Source organism: Cynocephalus volans, chromosome 5 (assembly GCF_027409185.1).
Source record: "Cynocephalus volans isolate mCynVol1 chromosome 5, mCynVol1.pri, whole genome shotgun sequence".
Classification (NCBI taxonomy): Eukaryota; Metazoa; Chordata; class Mammalia; order Dermoptera; family Cynocephalidae; genus Cynocephalus; species Cynocephalus volans.
Window position 1 is genome coordinate 94,244,595 of NC_084464.1, and position 15,502 is coordinate 94,260,096.

Here is a 15,502-nt window from a genome sequence, read left to right on the forward strand (position 1 = left end):
GTTATAAGATGGGAATATATGAGTAGACTGTGGCACCTAACAATTCCCTTCCTTGTTCAAAATCACAGTTCTTTTATAAAGCATGTTCAGTGACTAAACCCTATCACGATGATTTTTTTTTTCTTTGAATTTGGGCTGTATTTATAGTTAGTTCCTACCTAAACTTAAACTTGACCCTGAAATGTTTTATATTACTCTCAAAGTTTTGGTTCCTCAAAAGTATTATAATCTCTTAAGAGCAGAGACCATGTATACTTTTATATTATACTCCCCAGGATCTAGGAAAATGCTGAGTACACAATAACTACATAATAAACACTCACTGAATAAGATGATAACGAAAGCTGTTGGCATTCAGATATAAGACTGGTGCTTAAGCTTATTTACCTTTGGTAAGTAAAAAGAATAAGAACATACACCAAAGAGAACCAGTGATGAAATGCATAACTTACTCTTAGGATACTATTACTGTTGGTAGAGCAAGCACAGATATTATGAAATTATTCCCAAGTCCTTTTAACCTTCTTTGACTGAAAGCAAGTCTTGATGACTTAAGAAGAGTAGACTGATTTGCCCATAGTAATAATTTCTATTGTAAATCAAAAGCAATTTTTCTTCAAAGTGGCAGACCGGTTCAGAATCAGTGTAATTATGCTAATTTTTAATATTATAGTTGGAGAGAGAAATAAATTTCTGACACGTGAGAATCAACATCATTTATGAGAAATCAAACAAGATACAGTACAAGCAAGAATTAGGTTTACAAAATATAAGAATGGATTTAGTATATTAGAAAAAAAAGGGCCACTAAACATTTGCAGTATTAAAACAAATAAGCCTATTTGGACCTAATATGAATTATAGTGCTCCTTAAGTATAAATCTTTCCCAAGAGAATTCTTTGCTAGATATTTATTTCTTTTCACTTTCTACTTTCCAAGAAACTCTTAGCACCACATGTGCATGCTTGTTTGCTCCACTTATGATTTCCTATAGCCATGAAACTAAAAGATAAGGTTAATATTTTCAGTTCAAGTTTCAAAACTGGTCTTTCTTTAAAGCTCCAAGAAAAGATATGAGTTAAATTTAAATCCATAAATTCAATAAATAAATCTTCATATTTCAAGAAATGTGTATCTTAATGAATAACACAATATGCTGAAATGTATGTATAAAAAAAAATATTTAAAAACAAGCCACAATTATATTTTTTGAATATCTAAAAATATAAGGTGTAAATAAGAGGAACGGGTAATACCTGACAATTAAGAAAAAAAAAGTCAAACTAGCTTGTGGCTAAATTAATGTTATAAATTTATGTTATGCAACTGCCTACAAAAATCTTATTTTATAGTAGCTATTTTTAAAAAGTCACTGGTAAAATTCTGATGGCCATAAATGCTCTCAACAATTAAAACTCACTTAGGTTGCTCCTTCCTTTAAGAATTCACAATTACTTTATTCTATTCCTAAATAAACAGCAAAGTTTAGGAGAGATAAACCTAACTTATCACAAGGATTGGATATGGAAGTGGTTATAAGAGTACAGAAATGCCACACGGCAATTTAAGGCAGCAAAAGAATACTAAGCCAAATTTAAACCACAGGGGCAAATTGCCATCAGCAGACATGAATGAGACTTGGTCTTTGACCAGAACTTTATCCCCACATTTATAAAAAGGAATTGAGAGCTATTTTACAAACAAAATAAAGATCAGCTTTTTATGTCTCACCTGAAAGACTGGGAAAATATTTTTATAAGCCAAGAATCTATGCCCAGTGCTACTATTTAGACTGACATTTAAAAGTTATTTAAAACCCTTGGAAATCTTAGTTGCTAAAATTATACAAGCACAAAACATAGAGATTAAATGCTGACTTATATGATATTCCTGCTGATGTAACATTTAAATAATATAAATACTTTTAAAAATGGGTCTAAGTTCTGGTCAAGATGGCGGAATAGGTGGTCCCCAGTGTCACTCTCTCACATAAATCAACCAATTCACAACTATAAAAATGTAACAACAGCCAAGCTGAGGCCGCTGGAGCTCAGGGGAAGAGGAGGAGAGACCTATGGAGTTCATGAAGGGGGAGAAGCCACGATGAGAGAAAGAAAATCTGCTCAGAGTGTTTAATGCTACAGCTGCTTTAAGGCTGGAACTGCTGAGCACATGGAGCAGGAGCTGGCAGAAGCCACAGCTGTACACTTTGGATGGAGTTCCTTGGAGGCGGCAGGGGAGAAGAGGGCCTTGGTGGCCCCCAGGACAGCATGACCACTAATAGGGTTCCTGCGGACCCACGCAGGAGCAAGGAGCTAGAACAACTGAAAAACGGGAGCCATTCAGAGGCTGGTGAGTCATCGCAAGGGACCGATGCAGGGCCCGTCTCATGGGAAGTGTTTGGAGGACAGGTGGTGGGGGAGATGGGCCCACCGGGAGAACACTGGGACACAGCAAGGACAGACGATCCACCTCCCAATCAGCACAGGACCACTCAGAGGAGACTGGTTGGGAATGCAGAATTGCACAGGGCACAGTTTGATGAAAAGACTCAGGCCCAGAGAGTGCGGCGCCGGGAGCGCGGTAACGCTCCCGCTGCGGGTTCGGATCCTATATGGAAATGGCCGGTGCACTCACTGGCTGAGTGGCGGTCACGAAAAAGACAAAAAAAAAGAAAAAAAAAAAAATTTAAAAAGGGCCGAGCCGTGGCGCACTCGGGAAAAGACTCAGGCCCAGATCAGAGTTTCTACACAATCCAGGTGCACCTGGTCTCTGGAGAGCCGGAAGTACCTATAAGGTCAACCATTAAACCCTGAGCTGCACAAAAAGTCTTCCCTAGGGAAACAGTAGCAGAGCAGCAATTTAGCTCAACCACAGAGCTCAAGTACTGGTTCCCAAAGGAAGTTACCCCATTTTAGAAGTAAGCAAAGGACAAAAAATTAGTTCGGGCCCAGGCATACTACCAGCATCTCGTGCCTGCCAGGGAACCTGAGGCATGAAGCCAGGGGCTGGACCACCTGCCCACAACCACATACACCACCAGCACCTCGGGGCCCGCCTGGGGACCTGAGGCTTGGAGCTGAGGACTGGACCCTTCACCCACATCCAGGCACACTGCTGGAGCCTCGGGGCCCTGTCTGGGGGCCTGGGGCATGGAGCTGGACCGGACCCCTAGCCCACATCCAGGCACACTGCCAGTGCCAAGGAGCATGCCAAAAACATCACCTCCATGTGGGTGGCCCACCACAGCCACCACAGTAACTATGGCTGCTGAAAAAGTGGGTAGACATCACAACCATTATGCAATTGGTCCGCCACACACTGGAGTGCACTGACACAAGGAGAGTCACCAGCAGAGACCAAAGAAAAGAATAGGATGTCTCTCTCCACAAAGCCCATTCTAGAGTGACAGAAGAAACATCTGCTCTATGATAATATCGGGGGACCTGAACATACCTTTCAGCATTGGACAGATCATCTAAGCAATAAATCAATAGAATAACCATTACTCTTTCAGAGGGAGAGAAGAAACCTAGGGTTATCAGTGGTGAGAGCGGGGAGGAAGAGGGGGACAGGGAGAGATTGGACAAGGGGCATAAGGAATAAGTACAATTTGTAACAATATACATACTAGTAATATTGATTTGATCAACATATGTCAACACTGAATCCCAAAAATATGTATAATCAATTATAATTCAATAAAAAAAATGGGTATAAGTTGGTAATGTGGATTTACATGGAAACTTTTTCCTTATGGCTGTCACAGATAATTCAATTAAATCAATACATGACAGGGTGTATCGAAAACATTCTTTCTAATTTGAAGGTATAGGCTCAATCTAATTGTGGCTTCGCTGCAGTTCTTTACAAGAAAATTTTACAATTTGATTATTCTCACAGGGTCTTCTCTGATAGAAAGTTATCTCTTCTCCAGTAGAAAGGTATAACATGAACCAGAAATTATTTAAAACTATTACGTAAGTTTCTGATTTAGAGCTTTAACAAAAATTTTATTTATACTAAAGGTGGTACAGGTTGAAGATGAACAAAAATAGTGTAATAAATCATATCCCTTAAACAAACAATAATGTATAGTATCTCTAGATATGTAATAAAAGGACTTTAAGGCAAATAATTTCTGTAATCCTTGATGTAAGTTTTTCTTATGATATACAAAGAACAGAATGCTGGTGGATTTTACTTCTTTCCAAGCGCTATTTTTGTGTTATTTCTGGACAGTAATTTCTGTGAGAGCAAGGAAGTGGTATCAAGAGTTCTGGGAGGCACACTAAGGGAGAGGCAGGCATACAACATGGATTAGTAATTACTGTGTGCCTGGTAATAAACATGTGATGAAGATCTTCAAGGGGTGGGTATTATGGCCCCCATTTGCAGATTAGGTTACTGAAGCTCAGGGGAATTAAGCAACATGCCCAAAGTCACATACTTGACTAGTAAAAGTAGATTATAAAGTCTGTATAGAAGTGCAGTACATCTAGTTCTTAAAATTGTCATAATTGCATCATCTTATAGTTGTAATTTTCATTGACTGAAGCCCCTTCCAAGAGAAACCTTGAATGTAAATCTGTACTGGATGTAATTCCAGAAGGGGTATGCAGGCATACACAAGAATGTATAATTTCAGCGAAACATAGAAATGCTTACCCAGATGTATAAAAATAAACTTGTATAGTCATCTATAGAAACATATTATCAAGGTGAAATTTATTATCCGAAGCCAAAACACTTAAAATTTAAGAGACCTAGGGTTACATCAGAATGAATCACCTCTAGTTTTATATACAAGACAGAATGATAGAGTGAAGAGTCTGTGCATTTTGGAGACAAATCTGGATTCAAAACCTGGTTATAACAATCACTGGCAGTGTAAGGGAAGTAAGAGATTTAGGTAAATTTCTCTAATCCTCAGTTTATCAATCTGTAAATGAGGAAAATAAAAAGTATCAACTTTATAGGGTTAAGATTTAGCTAATATATACCAAGGGCCTGCCTGGCACAAAGTCAGTGCATAACAAATGGCAGCTGTTATTACTGTAGATCTCTAATTGATTTGGGCATAAGTCTAATCTGCTCTACTAAGCTCCTTGGGGGGCTGGGCTTTACTGGTATTACCAATACTCTCTAGCCAAAGACCACCAGGAACACACTGGTAGTGGAAAGAGTTGAGTTTAATATTAACTGCAATGAAGGAGAGCACTCACCTTAGGGCACCTTGGGATATCTCAGTAAGTGTTTTAGAAAAGAATCTATTACAGGATTTGGGTTTTGACTGAGTGCTTTTGGGGAGTTTCACTCCAGATTGGGGGCTGCCAGAAAGCAGAGGCAATTCTACAAAGAGGATAAAGTTGTAATTGGTAAAGAAACAGTAGTCACTCATTTAGCCGAGAGAGGGCGCTATTTGGTTATTTTGTGGGTGGCACAGTGATCTTGTTTTTGTCTGTGCTTAGACAACATTGTAAAGTGGTTTTGTTCCATCTCATTTTATCATGGTCTCAGCATAACCTTGTCTGATGGTGTTCTGAGAGACTGTTTATGTCCAATAGGACAACAACATAGTCTAGCTGTGAAAGCCAGGCTGGCTTCTAACACTGAGGCCTCTTTATGTGAGATCAGTTCCTGGATGTCAGAGGCTGCTTTTTCCTTTCTTAGTATCTTTTCAAAGACTATAGGAGGCAAATTTATTATGTGTGCTTAATAAGCTTCCTGAATTAATTAAAAATCATGTTTAAAAGTTAGTTGTATGTTGTAAGAATAAAATCTTTTACACATGTAACAACCATTATTATTAATTAAGAACCTAGCTTCATTCACTAATCCTCTCAATAGAAATGACAGTATAAAACAACCAATTTAATTTTAGTTACAGATGAAAAGTCTAAGTGATTTTATTAAGATTATGTCTCAAGTCAAGAGCCAAAGTACAAACTCCAATCAGTTCACTTTCCTCTAAGAAATGTAACATTAAACTTTACTAGTAAGTTCTCTCTCTTCCTCTGATGATTTTACTAGGTGGGCCAGATTCTATTCTTTATGCTCTCTATCAATTTCCATGTTCGGGGTGGGATGGGTAAGGGGAGGGTGGATATCAAATCCAAGCATCTGCTTAATCACTTTTTAGTCAGATTTTGACAGAAATTATACCTTCAAATTTTGAAAATCTGCACTGTGAATACTTAACTTCGAATAATGAATATTATCTTTATAGTGATTTAAAAGATTTAATGGTCATTTATCAAACACTTTTCAGAAGAAAATGTTTTCACAGTACATTAGGATTACTGTTTTCCATTCTCATCCCAAACTGGACATTAGGCACTTTAAGGTTATAATACTTAAGTCATCTTAAATTAGTGGATCAATTTTAAAAACTGGCTATATAATGGTTATACATCACCTGTTTTAGAACAGGTTTTACTGCCATATCAAACTCTCTCACCCCAAATCTTTTGGAGTTGTCTATGACAATTCATGCAATGACTGTCCCACAACCATAGTTCCAATGTCTACCTCAGTTCCAATGTTTTACTACCTGAAGGTATTGTGAATTAAAAGGGTAACAATCATAATCCCCAAAATACAGAACTTGTGAGGAAATAAGTAAGGCTTGGTGTGGGGAGATCAGTCCTGAACTATAGCAATGCCTTTACTCTAGAGCCTAGAGAAAATTACTTGCACTAGTAGCTGCTCCTGACGAGTCTTCGGGCAAGCTTCTCATTCCTAGTCAAAAGGAGAACACTTGGCTAGAGTTTCTCATAACTGGAATATCAATGGCAATAGTAAACAGAGTTTAAAAGGCTGAGCTCATCAAGCCTCTAAGGAATCAAAGGAAATAACAGATGTCGAACTATCTGTTACCAAATGGGCTGATTAAAACTTTTAAGTATTTGAGGGGGAAGAAAATGGGAAACTTCAGCCAAAAGTCTGGGGATCTCACAAAAAACAGATATACTGAAAAAACTGCTATTAAATAAGTGAAGTCAAGATTCAGAGTCACTAATATCACAAAATATATTATAAATTAATATATCTGTATATATACATACTTTAAATTTTAGAGATTCTCTGCAGTCATTAATAAATTCTGAAAGCCCTTTAAAAGCCATCAACTTAACTAACTTAAAATCCACTTGAGATATTTAAATGATAAATATCGCTGATCTTCATTTCTTTCTGGAAATATGTTTATTTCACAATTCATAATACCTATACACACAAATATACATAAAATACGAGGGTACTTCTAAAAGTTCATGGAAAAAAAGTAATTAAAAGTAGGCTATAAAAATAAAACATCTTTCTAGGATGAAATATATATTACCATAAATTAAATCACATTGTTTGTAATATATAATGCTAAAATTTTACATGAACATGGACCATGATGTAATAATTTTATTATTTCAAATGCATGATATACTCATGAATTTCAGCACAACTGAAAATAAACACCTCATAATCGGTCCTTATTAATTTTATAGAATATGATGTAAATTATATATGTAAAGTGAATTAATCTGAATAACAGAGAAAAAGCAATGACGGAGCTACTTATACTTCTGGTTGGTTAAAACTCCATACTAGACAGTAATGGCTTAAATTATAGCACCATCTGGATCATCTACAAAGAAGCTGTGATAAAGAGACAATGGGAGTTTAGAGGAGTATCCAGAAATATAAAAATAATGAATAAAAAACCTTAACAACTGGGATAGAAGCCTTTCAGAATTTATGCATCTGCTTAGTAAATATTGTCATAAGGATATTTCACAAAAATATAAATCCCGAGGATATGCCAAATTAAAAGATGTCAGAGTTCTCCAGGTATGTCACTGTTCTATGTGTCCCAAGAAGAGTGGAAACTTATTGAGGAAATATTTATTCCCCTCATCACTAAAAAAGGAGACAACACTAATGAATCTCTTTAGAGGACAATATAATGACAAACTGTTAAATTACAAAATTGAATACTTCCTCTTTAAAACATATATAAAAACCATATAACATACATACAGTGCTATTGAACAATTTACTTTCCCATGCAATCTAATCAACCTACTTTCATAAATTACCCTTCAATTTAAATTAATAATGCTTTTTTCCCCCCAAATATTTATGTTCAAGTGCCAATGAACTTCTTTATGACAGGTTAACTCATAAAACTAATTCTGCAGAATATATAACAGTTAATTCTTGATTTTTTACTTAGCATTATTCTTCAAAAACAGAACTCAAATGTTAAGTCTTACCTGACCAGGTTCTGTTCCAGTTACAGTCAAGTCTTGGATGGATCTACGTCTTGGCTGCCCGTTGCCTTTTGAAAAATAAAAAAAGAAAAATACTGAAATCTATTCAAACAGACAATAAGGATAAAACTGTTACAGTTGGAAGCTGGAATTTGTTGCTCCTGAGATCTACAAAAAATGTTTGTGGGAAAAAGAATATGTGAGTTTATTGTAGGGGAAAAAAAAGAGAGAGAGAGAGAGAAAGACGTAAGGAAAGGAAGAGAAACAGCTGCAATGTTTTAACTCAAAAGCTGCTGGCCTACAATGTAGTATGTCCTAATACAATAACCACTCCTACCACATGAATAACTGGTGAACTCTCTTCCACCATTTTCTGTCATGTGTTTAAATAGATGAATGCCTGGGGGCTGGGGCTGATGACGCATCTATTTCAAGGGCCTTACGTTACAGTTTTTACAGCAAGACAGCTAGCAGGTTGTAAGACATAACAGCCTTTAACCGGTAGCAATAACCTTGTTCATTTTAGCACCTAAAAAAATGCTTAGGCTTAAATTTTCTATACTGAGTCATACTTAATCCCACTGGTCTCTGTCAGAATTTATTATTTTTTGAAAAACAACTCTTAATTTCCTGCTAGAGATGAATGACTCTCACTCTATTCTCAAATATATAGCTTGCTGAAATGAGCTACTGTGTTAACTCTGCTTCAGAAACTTCTATGCTAATAATAATTTAATAAAAAAAGTAGTTTAGACAAGTCTTTAGCAATTGTAATGAATTAAGCAATAGCTTCACTCAGCACTTTTATTTGGGAATAGGGTTGTTTATACAATATCTTCTAAGATGAGATATCAGCTGTCTAAAAGGAAACACCAAAATACTATAAGTAACAGCTGACACAATACTCGAAATTCTTTTGACTGTCAAAGCTGTATTATGTAATTTACTAACTAGTGGGGAGCACTCAGAACATTCACTCTAATAGTTGTGACTGGATTAGCAGACAGAATTCACTCTTAAAATTTTATATTTCCATAATCCTAAGTACAGAAATCTTATGCTAAACCAATCAGCAATAAAATTTAGCACCATTATTTTGCATAAAATTTATTATAAACTAAAAAGATCTTACAATAGAATAATGTTTAATGCAATAATGTGTAATGAATATTAAAAACTGAAATTTATACACACCCTTGAAAGTGTAAGACATCATCACTTTTTTCCATTTTAGGCCATGTTTTAGAATCCTTTGCATAATATGAATTCAAATTTACTTCAAATTTCATTTTATTCCAAAAAGTTCCAATTTTCCTTTACAAATTAAAACAACAACAAACTGCATTTATTGAATCAGACAAAGATACTTTTGTGAATACTTTTAACTATCCCTGTTTCCCGAGGACAAAAAGGATCCCCACCACCATGACTAATAAGCAATTTTAGGCACATTTCATTCAACATACTCATTCTAAAATTAGCAGAGATGAGACAAGCTTGAGAAAGTGTCTGGAATTCTCTTTTCAGATTAGCAACACAGCAACATTGGTGAATCTGAGGAACCACCCACCACATGTATCTAAAAACTGTTACATCACATTGCAGTAACAAGAAAAACTGAACTCAAATTTAGGTGGGGGGTGGGGGCAGTAGAAAAGTAAGTGAAAACTCTTAAGGAAGTAGGGTAAGGAAGAGGTTACAGTTACAAAATGCCATAAAATGAGAAATCTTCAAGCTACAGCATTAGTCAAAGCAAGCAATATTAGGCAATGCATTTTAATTAGCATAACCATGGAAGAAACCATCTGGAAAATAGATTAGACACAGCAAAAGAGGACTGCAATCAACAAATACCTGTTGCTCCAATATTAAGTTTTTAAGTCATAATTTAGAAACGTGTATATACATAAAACAAACAAACAAAAAACCAGTTCCCTACTATTGCAAATGAAAATTACTGGGTGTGTTCTCAGTAAATTTAGATTGATCCTGAATTGCTTTGCAACTGAATACTAATTTAGAAACTCACTCACTTTACATTTTTTTGTAGTTCTTTGATATCCGCACACCTATATTATACATAGTACTGTAACAAAAAATAGTAGAAACAAGTGTAACATGATGTAAACAGATACCTGATCAAGGAATCTGAAGCCTGCATATGATGTCCTGAGTACTTCATTCTGTAATAAATTCTGGAACTTTCATGATTTATGACAGAGAACAAATCAATTCTTTTTAGAATAACTCTTTAAGTAAGAGCAACAAAAGAAATACACTGCCAGCCCATCCTGAATCCCTCCTCCCTCCCCCAAAATAGAAAAGGAGTAAGAATAGCAGCTTGTAAGTCAATTCAGTCCTTTGTACAGTAATGTCATAAAGACAGAATCCACCTCTTCAAAAAAGCTGCTCTTTTAAATACAACTAATTTCCTGAACTGGTATTTGAAAGATATCACAGAGTTCTTCCAGAGACTGCTAGCTTAGGTCCCAGTCACTCTTTCTTGTGGTTTTTCTTATATTTTTAAATACGTTCGTAGCTTTCCTTATTTTAACTACTCTTATTTTTCTACTTTTCAAACTTCCTGAAGACTCTATTCTTTTCATGTAAAAATCAACACATTTTCCTGGAGACACTTCTTACCATAATGTTAGAAATTTTGAGATTCATAAGTTTTGAATATTAGAAATTGTAGGACACTGTTCTCTTCATGTGTAAAATATCCAAGATTTTAAAAAATCTGTATAGTATGATACACACAGTGCAGTATTATATTACTGTTTTGTGGTAAACTGAATATGTAATTTGTAAATATGTGTCTTCATTTAGCTTGCCACAAATTTCATATTCCTTTACTAATTTCAACAAATCCTGGCTCTTTCCTTAGAAAAGCTCTTCAGGTGGGGTTTTCTGTTCTCCTGTCAAAGGAAAGCAATTATTGATAAGTTTTGCTTTCTAATAAACCAACTTTATTACATTAGACTGTGATTTTTTTAGATTACAAAAAGTGATCTTGGTAGACTCCAATATAGTGGAGAAACTACCTAAATATCCATTGTAAGGTTAGATTAACCTCTCTGTTTAATTAGCCACAAACAGAGAATTTTATTTAAAGTGAGGTGGCTATACATGACAGAAACTAGTACAGTACATCTTAGTATGGATCCCCTTGGTCCCAAGTATGCCTCATCAAAGCTTTACAACTGCTAATGACACTATGTGTACAAGAAAGAAGCTTGCCAAATCTAGAACAACTCAATTCTTTCTGTCTCTTCATCTCGGTGCTGCAGTATTTAGGGAAAAATATTTAATAATTTACATACATCCAATTAAAGTAATGTTTACAAACATTAGTATCTACTAGCTCTTGAACCAAATATAGCATTAAAACGTGATATTTTCATCTTGGTCAAGAGAGCAAAATAGTGCCCCGGTGTCCCTGAATACATCTCTGTCTCCAGTTGTCTAGCATTCCACAAAGACCTCCCCACAATCTGTTTGTCAATACCTAGGATATTGGTTTTTTTGTTTTAAAAGATGACTGGTCAGGCAATATTAACCCTTGACTTGGTGTTGTCAGCACCATGCTCTCCCGAGTGAGCCACGGGACGGTCCAATACCTAGGATATTTGAAACTATTAGAGGAGGGCAACAACATGTAAGTATTAGAAACCTAACCTCCCATCCATTTTTCTCTTAAATATGTTTGGGCCTTTCCATATTCTACTTATTCTACTTTACTACTTTTATGCTCTTGGTAAAAAAACTAGTATACAATAGAGCTAAATGTCCTTGACCGAAATTAAAAGTGAAATCACATTAATTTTTTTTTTCAATTAAGAGACCTAAGTGCGGCTGAAATCATAGGGATACCTAAGGTTTCTTTTTCGCTTTAAGAATGATATTGCAAACAATAAACATCAATTAAATTCAGGCTCTTCAGGGAACTGAGCAAATATGTTTTGTATATTTCAAAAAGACTGATTCAAAAACATATATTCAATCATCTTTATTATATCCTTAAGAACAGTGTGTAAGACAGAAAATACTCTTTGGTCAAGGCATTCTATCACTGTCAAATGTTAAGCTATATTAATTTAGGCTTAAAAATAACAAAACATATACTACTAAAGCAACACTGTTTAAAGGTTTTCAAATTGCTTCTCAAATTGAAGCACTTTGAGACAATGCTCATCTGTAAAACGAATGAGAATTTCAAGTGCTTAAAATAAAATCAAGCATTATAATTTATCTAAACTAAGAAACTAACAATTTCAGAATTATATTACAACAGCATTAATGAAAACTGTTTAAATATAAACATTCTATAAAACTCTCTAATTAGCTATTTTTCTCAAGATATATTTATAATATAATATCAGTATTTGGAAAATTTCACTTGTACAAATCACATTTGGGAAATTCATTTCATTTCTTTAATAGCAATCAAGCCGGTATAAACTATGTATGCCAAATTTATATCAGAGTGGAAGGAAGTGCAGAAGACTAATATTTCAATTAAACATTTTATAGTGGTGTATATATATGTGTAGTGGATTGAATTATGTCCCCCCCAAGCTCACTGAAGCTTGAATTGTGTTCCCCAAGTTCCATGTATTAGAAACTTAGCCCCCACTGTGACTGTTAAGAGGCTGGGAAATCCTATTATGGTAATTGAAGCATGGAGCCTCGAAGAGGTGATTAGATTACAGGACCATGCAGTAGTGAATGGATTAAAAATGATAGACAGAGGCGTGGTTCTGAGGGCTTTAAAGAAGAGAGAGTAGATTCTTTAAAGAAGAGAGAGACAGAATCTATTCTCTCTTCTCTCTCGCTTCCTCTCGCCATGTGATATCCTTGTCTGCTGCTTTTGGCCATGAGTAGAAACAGCCTGAGGCCAAGGCCAGATGCAGCTGTCCCAGAATCATAAGCCAAATAAATCTCTTTTCTTTATAAATTACTTAGTTTCAGGTATTCTGTTATAAGCAACACAAAAAAGGACTAATACAGAAAACTGGTACCAGAGAAGTGGGGTGTTGCTTATAACAAATACTTGAAATGTGGAAGCAGCTTTGGAACTGGGTGTTAGGCAAAAGTTGGAGGAGTTTGGAGGACTCAGAAGACAGAAATGAGAGAAAGTTTGGAATGTCTTAGAGACTGGTTATGTGGTGGCGAGCAGAATACTGATAGAAATACGGACTGTAAAGACCATTCTAAGGAGGTCTCACATAGAAATAAGGAAGAGTTTATTGGAAACTCCGGCAAAGATCAACCTTGCTATGAACTGGCAAGGAACTTGGTGCATTGTGTCCATGGCCTAGGACTTTGTGGAAGTTGGAACTTAAGAGTTGGGAACAAGAGTACTTAATGGAAGAGATTTCTAAGCAACAAAGCATTAAGGAAGCTGCATACCTACGTTGAATTATGGAGGCAAAGGCATGACATAAAACCAGAATTTAAAAGGGAAGCAGTGTGTAAAGATTTGGAAAATTTGTAGCCTGGCCATGTGGTAGAAAAGCAGAGAGCATTTTCAGAAGAAAAATACAATGGTATAAGAAGATTAATACAAAAGAAGGGGATTATCAAGAGAAGGGGGAAAAATGTCCCTGAAGGCATTGCAGAAACCTCTGGCACCAACCCTTCCATTTCAGGCCCAAAGGCCTAGGGACACAGATGGTCTTGGGAACAGGCCTAAAGCATCCTCTATGGGCTTGCTGCCCAGGACTACCTCAGGATGCTGCTTCCCATACCACTTCTGCTCCAGCCTTGGCTAAATTGGCCCCAGGCGTGAATGGACCTACAGCTTTGAAAGATACAAGCCAGAAGCCTTGGTGGAGTCCACGTGGTGTTAGGTCTGCAGGCTCACAGAATGCCAGAGCTGTGAAGGCTTGAGAGCCTCCACCCTGATTTCAAAGGATGTATGGAAAAGTCTGGGGGTCCAGGAAGAGATCTGTCACAGGGGTGGAGTCACCACAGACAGCCTTTGCTAGAGGAATGCTGAGCACTGTTTTGTTTTCACAGATGGGACTTTGAACTTTGAACTTTTTGAGTTGAAAAGAGTAAGACTTTGGGGATGAAATGAATGTATTTGCATGTGAAAAAGACATGAGTTTGGGAGGCCAGGGGCGGAATGTAGTGGACTGTCCCCCCAAACCTCACTGAAGCTTAAATTGTTTCCCCCAAGTTTTATGTATGAGAAACTTGGCCCCCACTGTGACTGTTAAGAGGCTGGGAAATCCTATTATGGTAATTGAAAGGTGGAGCCTTGAAGAGGTGATTGGATTGTAGAACTCAGCAGTAGTGAATGGATTAAGAATGATGGTGAGGGGCATGGTTCTGAGGGCTTTAAAAGAAGAGGAGAGTCTGTCTCTCTCTCTGCTTCCACCACCTTGCAATGTGAGACCCCTGGGTCACTGCTGTCACCACCAGATGGACTTTGAACTTTCCAGCCTCAGAAACTGCAAGCAATAAATTTTGTTTTCTTTATAATTCACCTAGTTTTGTGTATTTTGTTATAAGCAACAGAAACAGACTAATACAATATGTATATGACAGTATTTTTTTTCTAGTGATTTCAAAATGCAGTTTGAAATAAATATAATCACAGCTGATTTCCTTAAGTGCTGTAACTACTCACACAAGTACTCCAGAGCATGACTGCTGATCTTCCTTGATTACCGACACTATCACCATGGACAAAATTCACTTTTTAAAAACTATTCAGTCTCTTATTCTCTTTAAATTGGAAAAGATTGTAGTTCCTTTCTTCCAAGTTTTAGGCATTTTACCTTTTTAGCTCTGACATATGAAGTTTTAAAAGAGATATAAAATTTAGTTATTCTTCTAGTACCAGATGAATTATCATTATCAGAATTATAGTTTCACAATCATAATCCTTATTCATTTGCATACTTGAGATGAAGGTGGGAGAAAAATAGATTCTTGGAAGCCTGAATAGTAACAAGTACAAAATGTAGGGGAAAGTAAAGAAAATCCAAGTAAAATAAACAAAGATCTATGTTATTGCCCTTATTAATATCCTAGAAGGAAAAAAATCTGGAAAAACTTAAAGCAATCTAATAATCTGCCATCCCTTCTCTTTCTGTCAAATGAAAGTGCAGCAAATTAAAATGTACTGATTGAAAAGGAGAAAGGATTATGCTTTTAAAACTCAAGTTTTGGGCCGACCCCGTGGCGCACTCGGGAGAGTGCGGCACTGGGAGCGTAGTAGCAG

At 36.2% G+C, this 15,502-nt stretch overlaps 1 protein-coding gene across 5 annotated transcripts in view; it reads right to left on the reverse strand.

Moving 5' to 3' along the window:
* MAP3K7 (mitogen-activated protein kinase kinase kinase 7) overlaps nucleotides 1-15,502 on the reverse strand; it is a 77,417-nt gene that overhangs the window by 24,828 nt on the left and 37,087 nt on the right. For all 5 annotated transcript variants that reach the window (XR_010023619.1, XM_063097203.1, XM_063097202.1 and 2 more), the window contains one exon: nucleotides 8,272-8,336. Coding sequence is in view for 4 of the 5 variants with exons in the window: in XM_063097203.1 (XP_062953273.1) it covers nucleotides 8,272-8,336 (65 nt within the window). In the remaining variant the exon portion in view is untranslated. The remainder of the gene's footprint in view (nucleotides 1-8,271; nucleotides 8,337-15,502) is intronic.